Source organism: Muscardinus avellanarius, assembly GCF_963383645.1.
Source record: "Muscardinus avellanarius genome assembly, chromosome: 1".
Taxonomy (NCBI): Eukaryota; Metazoa; Chordata; class Mammalia; order Rodentia; family Gliridae; genus Muscardinus; species Muscardinus avellanarius.
In genome coordinates, this window is record NC_137786.1 from 180,955,418 (window position 1) to 180,965,113 (window position 9,696).

Consider the following 9,696-nt stretch of genomic DNA (forward strand, 5'->3'; position numbering starts at 1 on the left):
ACATATTTAATTTCTGGATACAACCCAAGATAGCCCTAATACATACTAGCCTCCGTATATATGTGTGTGTGTGTGTGTGTGTGTGTGTGTGTTTCTTTTGTGTGTGTGTGTGTGTGTGTGTGGTACTGGGGATGGAACCCAGGGGCATTCTACCTCCAAGCTACACCTCCAGCCCTATTTCTTATTATTTATTTTGAAACAGGGTCTCACTGAGTTGCAAAGGGTCTCACTAAGTAGCTGAGGCTGTCCGCAAACTGCAATTCTCTGGTCTCAGCCTCCCAAATACTGGGATTACAAGTGTGAGCCCCCACGCCCAACTTAGATCAATTAATAATTGATCCAGAATTTACAACGCATCACTCACTCTTTTGCTCCAACTATGGTGTCTGGGTAGCTCTCCTCCCAACACTAGATTATCCAGTGCTTCTAGATCTGCCAAAGAGTTAGAACTTGACCCTGAATAGCATCTTGAGCAGTCTACGGCGTATCTCCTTTGTCTTAATGGAGTAGATGATGGGATTTAGCATGGGAGGCACAAAGAGGTAAAGAACAGACATGAGAATATGAACAGCATGAGGCAGACCAGCCCCAAAGCGATGCACAATAGACACACTGACCATGGGCACGTAGAAGATTAGCACGGCTAAGATGTGAGACACACAGGTGTTGAGCGTCTTCAGGCGCTCCTCCCGAGAGGCAATGGCTAGCACTGATCGCAGGATGAGCACGTAGGAGATGAGGATGAGTGCGGAGTCCAGGCCAAAGGTGAGCAGCACAATGGACAGCCCATAGTGGCTGTTGAGGGAGACATCAGCACATGCCAACTTAATCATATCCACATGAAGGCAATAGGCATGGGAGAGGATGTTCTGGGGGCGGCAGAAGGGCAGTCTGTGCAGCAGGAGTGGGAAGACCAGGATGAGGACAAAGCTGCGGAGGACAGTCCCCAGGCCCATCGCCACAAGGCGGGCATTGGTGAGCACTGTAGCGTAGCGCAGGGGGTTGCAAATGGCCACATAGCGATCAACACTCATAGCCAGAAGAATGCCAGACTCTGTCCAAGAGAAAAGATGGATGAAAAACATTTGGGCCAAGCAGGCATTAAAGTTGATCACTCGGGCACGGAAGCAGAGGGCCGCTAGCACCGTCGGCAGCGTGGAGAAGGACACGCCCAGGTCATTGACCGAGAGGAGGGACAAGAGGTAGTACATGGGCTGGTGCAAGCTCTGCTCCTGCTTGACGATGAGGAGGATCAGGGTATTACCCACAATGGAGATGGCATAGAACAAAAGGAGGGGAAGAGAGAGCCAGGGCTCCATTGCCTCCATTCCTGGAAAGCCGGTCAGAATAAAGCTGGGAGCATCTGAGGCGTTGATTCTGAAGTTGCCCATGAGAGGATGGGGGCATTTGCATCTGCTGACAGAATCTTTTTGAGAAACTACACCAGGAGTCTAAGATTGCTACTGTTCCTAGGGAAAAAATGGCCACATTGCAGTTTATAAAATGTGTTACCCATGGATTTTGTTCCTGAAATTTACTGGAGAAATGCCTAGAAAATTATGGAATGCTAATTATTGAAATAAAGACTTCTTTATTCAACCTGTTATAGAAGAGTGAATTTTAAGGGAGTTGACCATCTCATTCGATCTCACTGGTAGCTAACTCTGGATACCCTCGGGTGGTCATTGTGTCAGCTAGCCTTCATGTGTCTCAAATTTCCTAGCCAGAGACGTTACCATTTACAGCCATTCTGAATGATGATTAGACAGATGTTCAGGAAGAGGAAGAAAATTTCCTTTTCTCATAAGGAAATTACATGACTAGAACTTGACCTCTATAATCCAACTTCAATCCTAGGGTACTTACATAGTCGAAGGCCCCACATTTAATACTAAAAGATTTTCATAAGAAGCCTGGAAAATCCATAGTTCGTGAGAGGGATCCTAAGGTTAGAGTTGAGGGTCTGAGTGCCAGTATTTTCAGACATTAGCTATGTGACACTAGTCAAATTTCTTAAACTGTCTCCTTTTAATTAATTTATTTATGTAGGGGAAATACTTGAGATTGGATCCAGGGGCATTCTAACTCCAATACTATATCCCCATCCTTTTTTATTTTTTTTATATCAAAACAGAGTCTCTGTATGCTGCAATCCTCCCATCTCAGCCTTCCAAGTACTGGTATGCCACCTTGCCTGGATATCTCCCTTCATTTCAAGATGTGGACCAAAATAGTTATTCAATGGATATATACATATGGAAAGAGACGCAGAAATAGACAGAATGATAGAGAAAGAATTTGTACTTTTAACAGGTCCTGCCTATTAGTAAGCATTTGTTGTTGTCATAATTATTTAAAGGGAAGTCAATCATACATTGTAGTTTCTTTTTTACAAAATACATGTTACATGTTTATATAAAATACATATAATTTTAAACCCTATATGATCACCTAATAGATTATAAGACATTAAACACAAGTAAAATACAAAAGATTACAAAACAAAAATTATGACACTGAGAACATTCTGCCCATTACCTTATTTTTTCTATGAATGGATAAAGAATAGAGTTCTTTAGTTTCCATCTCAGACAACTGTTGTTGCTCTTACAGAATGTCACACTTGCAGAAATGTTGCCTTACATCAGGACAAATGAGGGTGTGAGAGAAGCTGATGAAGGAGACGTGTGATGGCTTTTATATTCTTCCCCTTGCACTTTGGAATTTCAGGAACACCATTTGGGAAAGAAACTTCACTTAAAAGAATGCCATTACATTTCTGTATCATGTAGAAGAGCATCCTCACCTACCATTTTCTGGCTCTCACAAATAATTCCTGACTGAGTAATTTATTATAACACTGTCATATTTATTGCTTCATATAACCATCAGAATAAAAAGTTATTTTCTCTAATATAAGCTATGTTATATGAGTAAATAATCAAATTAGACATTAGAGGGAAATTTCTTGCTAGAAGAATAAGGGTCAGGGGGGGAGAGTCCCACAGACCTACTTCTGAAGGATGAGATGTTTACTGAACAGCATCACTAGATTTAAATAGGTAAGAAGAATGAACCAGGTGAGCCCTGAGAAACCTGTACAGCACAGTGAATCTCACTAGTGCCCTGCAAAGAAACGAACACTGAAGATTTTAGAGGAGATGGCCTCAAGGCCACCCTACATCTTAAACAATGCACCCAATGTGCAATATGAGGCCTTCCACTGTACTGATGCTGAAAAATACCTTAACTAAAACCCTCTGCTACAGAATAAGATGGTTTTAGTGTTTCTTTCCTGGTGTAAATGGAGATGATGGAGCACAAATGAGTGGCCCCTGCTGGCACTTGTGTCTTTTTTGTTCCTTGATATGGTTTCCCTGTGTTTTCACCAAGCACAAAGTGGTGACAGAGAGTGACAAGTGCTAAAGAGACAGAAAGATAGGCATAGAAGGCAGTGGAAAAAAACAGAAAAAGTGACAGGCCAAGAAGGATAAAAAACACAGAACAAATAACACGAAGGCGGGAAGACAAAGGTGAGGGAAGCAAATGCAAGATCCAAGAAAAAATTTTAGGAAGACAATTACTGGGACATTGAACATGAAGAAAAAGGAAGAGAAACAGACAAAGCTGAGCAGAGCTACAAGCAATGCCCCAGCCTGTCCCAGGTGCTTTCCCTGGGGCAGTCCAAGGCTACAGAAGACACCACACTTGTACCATGTTCACAAGAGCCAGCCCTCAATCTCTGAGCAGCAGATGGGCTATTGCCTGCCCTAATATCCCCCAGCTGAACCTGCTGGGAATTGATCTCCACAGAGGGATCCAGAGCACGTCTCCTTCTGCCTATTCCCTTGGGTGGTTCAGATAAGGCAACACTGCCTCTCCCCCCAGCCAGGCAGGACTTACCTGCTGCCACACCATGTCCTCATGGCCCCTGAAGTCCTGAAAGAGATGCATCCTGAGAGTCCTCTGCCCAATCGAATGCAAAAATCAGAAATAAACCAATTCATTTTGTTACACCTCACAATATTTTAAAACTATTTTTATTGGTACATTATAGTCTTACGGTCTCACATCATAATGTAGTTCATGCACACAGTAGTTGAAGATAAAACGGTGTTACTAGAAAATGTGAAAAATTTTACAAGAATAAATCATTATCATCCACTCACCTCTAGGAGAAAGGGCACACAGAAAATCACAGACTGTCTCCTTTCAGTGGTGGGGATGCTCAGACAATAACACTAGGATGAGAAGGAGACTTCTGACTTCACTGAGAGCACTTAGAAAAATATCCTATATCTCCTCCCACCTTTTCTCATAATGTTTCTGTCATTCTCAGGCCCAGCCTGAAAGCTTTTATTCATCTTTGTTTTCTCTCATCTTTGATGTTCAGTTATTAAATGTCAAGACCAATTATTTAACAATAAATAATAAATGTCTGATTATATAAATGATATTTAAATTAAATGTCATCTCACCACATTTTGACAAATTCTTTTACCACTTCATTTACACTTCATTTACTCTATCTGAATTAAAGAAGCAGCCTCCAAATTGTTTCCTGTAACAACTCTGCTAGATATGATCTTTTTCTTTCTTTTGCTGATGGGATGATGATTCTAGGGTCTAAAACAGAGCCTGGTGCTGTAACGTGCACCTGTAATCCCATTACTTAGGAAGCTGAAATGAGATGATTGCAAGCTCAGGGACAGTGCTTACTAACTTAGCAAGATCTTGTTTCAAAATAAAAAAATAAAAAGAGCTTTGAGTGTAGCTCAGTGGTAAAATACACCTGGGTTGAAACCTCAGTACCTGCCGGGCATGGTGGCTTATCCTTGTAGTCCCCACGCTTGGGAGGTGGAGACAGGAGGATCGCACAGGATCGAAGCCAGCCTTGCTGGCTTAAGAGACCCTGTTTCCAAATTAAAAAAAAAAAAGGTATAAAATAGGTCTGGGAGTGTAGCCCAGAGGTAGAAGGGTTTCCAGGAACCCCAGTACCACCAAAAAAGAAAAAAGGGGGAAAAAAAGAAACCTCAGTACCTGAGGCAGAGAGAAGAGGAAGAGGAGGAGGAGGCGAGGAGGAGGAGGAGGAGGAGGAGGAGGAGGAGGAGGAGGAGGAGGAGGAGGGAAAAGAGCCCTACATTCTTCAAACATATACATCTCACTTTAAAAACAAAACTTAAACAACAACGCAGACACATGTCATCTTTCAGAATTTCATGAACTGGTCTGAATTCATGTCTCTACTTCCAGATCCATTCATGTTTGTTTGGAATACTTAAGCCCTTCTTTTACTAGCAGTAAAAGAAGTGTATCTATTGCAGCCTGTAGTTCATCACTGTTCTATGAGACGCTCAAGCACAGGTTCGGGGACCACTTGGTTCTGAAGAGTTCGAAATTGCCCACCTTCCCAAATAACGGAGAATACACAAGGGATGTAATTCCAAGCAGGGTTTATTGCTGCAGCATGTTCCTCACCGGCAAGGGGCCTTCCAAGATCGACGGCACTCACCCGTGGGGAGGAGGAGTCAGTCGTGGTCCGGCGGCCCCTAGCCTCTGGTTCCCTCTAACTCTATAGCCGGAGTAGGGGGTGGGCACACACACCAGAGCCCGCCAAGGAGAAGCCCGCGAAAGATACATCCAATCAATTAAACTGGTAAACAGGTACAACCACTAAGTTTAAAGCAATCACACATCCATTTGAATTACAGCAAATGGTTTCACAGAGCTGCCTCCCTATGTCATTGCCCGCCAAGGGTCTCCTTTGTCTTCCCTATGGGGGGATGTGCGCCCCTGCTTCAGGAGCCGCCCCTAGCTGGCAAATGTTTCCCATCAGATAACTTTTATGGCTTCCAACATTCCTTCCGTATCACCCCTGTCTGAAACAAATGGCTATCTCCTCTGCGTGGACAAACGGCTATCTCACACTTATCTCCGGTACCTCAGCCAGGGTCTTAAGCAGGTTATAACAGAAGAAAGAAGTTTGCCCATTTATTCAATTCATTGCTTACACAAACTGCTACCTTCTTATCCTAACCTTATATAATATTTCCTTAACTCTAATATTAGCAAGGGCTTCTTTAACTAAAACCTCAAGCTGGGGTAGACTTTTCTTCCTGCATTCCTACAGTTCATTTATATCTCCTTCCTTTTGCCATTCACTCCTAAGTGGGCTGCATTTTGACATTATCACCTCATAAAATCCTCCTCTGCTGTCACCACAACACAGCCCAGATATTGGGACAGCTCCTTCTTGTTTTGTTTTATTTTTTGGTGGTACTGGGGTTTCTGGAAACCCTTCTACCTCTGGGCTACACCCCCAGACCAATTTTTTATATTTTTTATTTGGAAACAGGGTCTCTTAAACCAGAGCCACTGGCTTTGAACCTGCGCGATCCTCCTGTCTCTGCCTCCCAAGCGCAGGTATTACAAGCATGCGCCACCACGCCCGCTGGACAGCTCCTTCTTATTTTTTTATTTTTCCTCCTTTCTTAAATCAGTATCACTGGGCTTTCTTAGCTCTACCTTTTTCTGCATCTACCTTTCTTTAGTTTCCTTTACAAATGACAATACCTCCTTTCTCCTCTAAATGTTACATTCTCTTCAGCTCTTTTCCAAGCATGCTTCAGTTGGACTCTGTTCTCTCTGGATGATCCCAGAAAACGTTAAATTTCTACTACCTCTGACACACAGGTGACTCTAAAGTATATACCTGTATTTCTAATTTCTAACTGCTTGCCAACTATCATTGGCTACTTAATAGACATTTTAAGATCAACATGTTCAAAAATGTGAATAAAAACTTCTTTCCAGTTTCCTTTTCATCATGAATGACATGTTTTTAGCTAACTAAACCAAAACTCATATATAATTCTTCATATAGGTATGAAGTCAGCATAGATTTCTCTCATGACTCCCCAGATCCTGAATATTGTACATACTGAGTACAGATGATTAGTGCAGAGAGCTCCAGTGGCACGGTGTGTATTTGAAAAGTCTTTTAAGAGGGAATTAACCACATCAAGGGGACTGGTTTCTGAATAAAACTAAGGTTTGAGCTATGGGTTTATATGGTACTTGAGGGATTTTTTTCCATAGTAATTATTATGAATTTAATTGTATCCTCATCACCCCATCCCCAATTTCATATGTCAAAGTACAAACGTTTTAAGTAATGAAGAAAAATATTATGAGCTATAACAAAATAAATTAATTTATTTCTGATTTTACACAGGCTTTATATTTACTCACTCCCAAATGGCCATACAAGTTATAGCATGTGTATGTATGGAGGTGTACTAAGCGATGACTGTGATGACTGTGTAGTCTTTTAGCTCCCAAGCCACCCTGCTGTGCTCAGCTTAGGAGGCCTAGGAGGTTGGACTCTGTTTTCCCTCTCCAGACAGAGTCCTATTGGGTTCTGCCGCCAGGAAGCTTTAAAGGCGAGCTGGAGGGACTGACTGAGGGAGGAGGGCTTTGCTGGGCCTATTCAGGTTTATTTTATCAGTGTCATTTTATCAGGTTTATTTTATCAAGTTCTTCATGCAAACGAATTCTTAGAGCTTGCTTTTTTTTTAATATAAATACATTAAGAATAAATGAATATTAACCCTATCTTGTTTTATCAATACTCTCTTGTGTATTCATGAAGTTACTTGAGAGGAAAAAAATAAAGTTCTATCAATTTCACTAAGAAAAATATTTCCAAAGACATAGGGCTATATTTAATAATTTATAAAATTTAAATATTTTCATATTGAATTTATTAATGTATTCTTGTAATAGTTATAAAATATATTAAAACAAAGATGGGCATGGTGTGCACATTTGTAATTCCAGTACTTGGGAGGGTGAAATAGGAGGATCATAGGTTCATGGCCAGCCTCAGCTACTTAAATGAGGTCCTCTGCAACTTAATGAGACCCTGTTTCAAAATAAAAAATAAAAAATAGAGGTGAGGGTATAGCTTGGAGGTAAAATGTGCCTTGGTTCAATCCCCAGCACTTAAAAAAAAGATATTAAAATATTTGAAGCTCATTACAAGAAGTAAATGAAATAATTCTGGTTTGTAAACATGTTAATATGAGAGACGTAGAATAAAGAAATATTCAAGCGAAAAATAAATCATATATTAATGGAACAACTTTCAGGAGATGAAGCAGTGACATTAAAGTTCTGACAGTTAAGAAACTTTCTTATATATTTTTAAATAATGATGGTTAGTTGGAAGTTTCTAGGGTACACACATTCCACTGGTATATTTAAAATAGAAATGTAAAAGTTTAATTTTTAAAAAGGCAATATACTGAAAATTGCATCCTTTTCTAATATTTAAACTTTTAAAGATGATTGTTAAATGTTGACACAGTGTTTAAAGGGACAGATAGTATTTTTGAAATTCTTGTACTTTTTAAAATTTATTCTCATTAGTGCATAGAAACATAATAGCTGTATATGCTAATGCAATAAATATAGTTATTTTTACATACTTTTATTACAGTGCACCAATAAAATGCTTTTAGAAAGTAATAGATAAAAATGTTGAAGGCCACTGGATTGAGTTAATTTGAGAAAATGTGTGCACAAGAGAAGAGAGTATGCTACTCTGAAGTGGAGAAATTAATTAATCCTGTAAAAAGGTTTTGATGTAAATGAATATTGAGAGGAGGACCTAATACATGGCTAATGTCATGAGATACGGGAAATCTGGCCAGAAAACTGAAGCCATTTCTTAAAATGACTGGCTTTATGGGCATACAGTCTGGGCATCTACAGTGAGCTATGCTCAGAAAAGTCTACAGTGAAAATGGGTGGAACTGGAGACCATTATGCTAACTGAGATTAGCCAGTCACAGAAAGTGAAGGCTCATATGTTTTCTTTCACATGTGAAAGGTAGAGAATAATCGAGATTCCAGAAGGACCTCAGATAATGGAGGAAAAACTCCAGTGGAGGCAGGGAGGTGGTTCAGGGGGGAAGAAGAGGGAGAATGAATGAAGAAATCACTTCCATGGATATTATGTACTTATGTAAGAATACCAATGTCAGTGTCAGTACCCTGCATGGGGCAGGAGGAGTGGGGAAGGAGGGAGCGGGAAAGCTCCCAAGTGCTGTGTGCATGTGTGTCGCCCTCACTGTGAACTGCATTATGATGTGAGACAGTAATGCCCCAATAAGTATTAGTATTAGCATTTTTTAAAGCCCTGCAGTTCACGCAATACTCTTCTACATAGTCATGAAAATATTTATACTTTTGTTTTTGAATTTACATTTTGAAAAGAAAGTATGATGGTACAATAAGGTATATAAATGTCAAACACCATTATTGGCTGAACCATTCACAAAAATATTTCATCTTGCCCCACAAGCACAAAATTTAGGCGAATCCATAAGAAAAAGGAATTCAGAGGCTCACAGAAATAAAGAAATAAAGGAGAGTGAGAAGAGACAGGAAAAGAAGATATTAGAATGCAGAATAAAACGTATGGATGAGACATTTAATTTCCATTTCTCTCTTTTTTTTTTTTTTTTTTTTACAGTATTGGGGATTGAACCCAGGGGTATTCTACTTCCAAGCTACACCTCCAGTCCCCTATATTTTATTCTTTGTTTTGAAACAGGATTTTATTAATTTGCAGAAGTCCTCACTAAGTAGCTGAGGCTGGCTTTGAACATGTGATCCTCCTGTCTCAGTCTC

At 40.3% G+C, this 9,696-nt stretch overlaps 1 protein-coding gene across 1 annotated transcript; it reads right to left on the bottom strand.

Annotated features, from left to right (window-relative positions):
* Positions 1-443: 443 nt before the first annotated feature.
* On the bottom strand, positions 444-1,391 carry LOC308267555 (olfactory receptor 51I2-like; the record flags this gene model as incomplete). Its single annotated transcript, XM_080702355.1, has 1 exon — positions 444-1,391. One exon carries the CDS (start codon positions 1,389-1,391, stop codon positions 444-446), a length of 948 nt encoding a protein of 315 aa, XP_080558481.1.
* Positions 1,392-9,696: the final 8,305 nt, after the last annotated feature.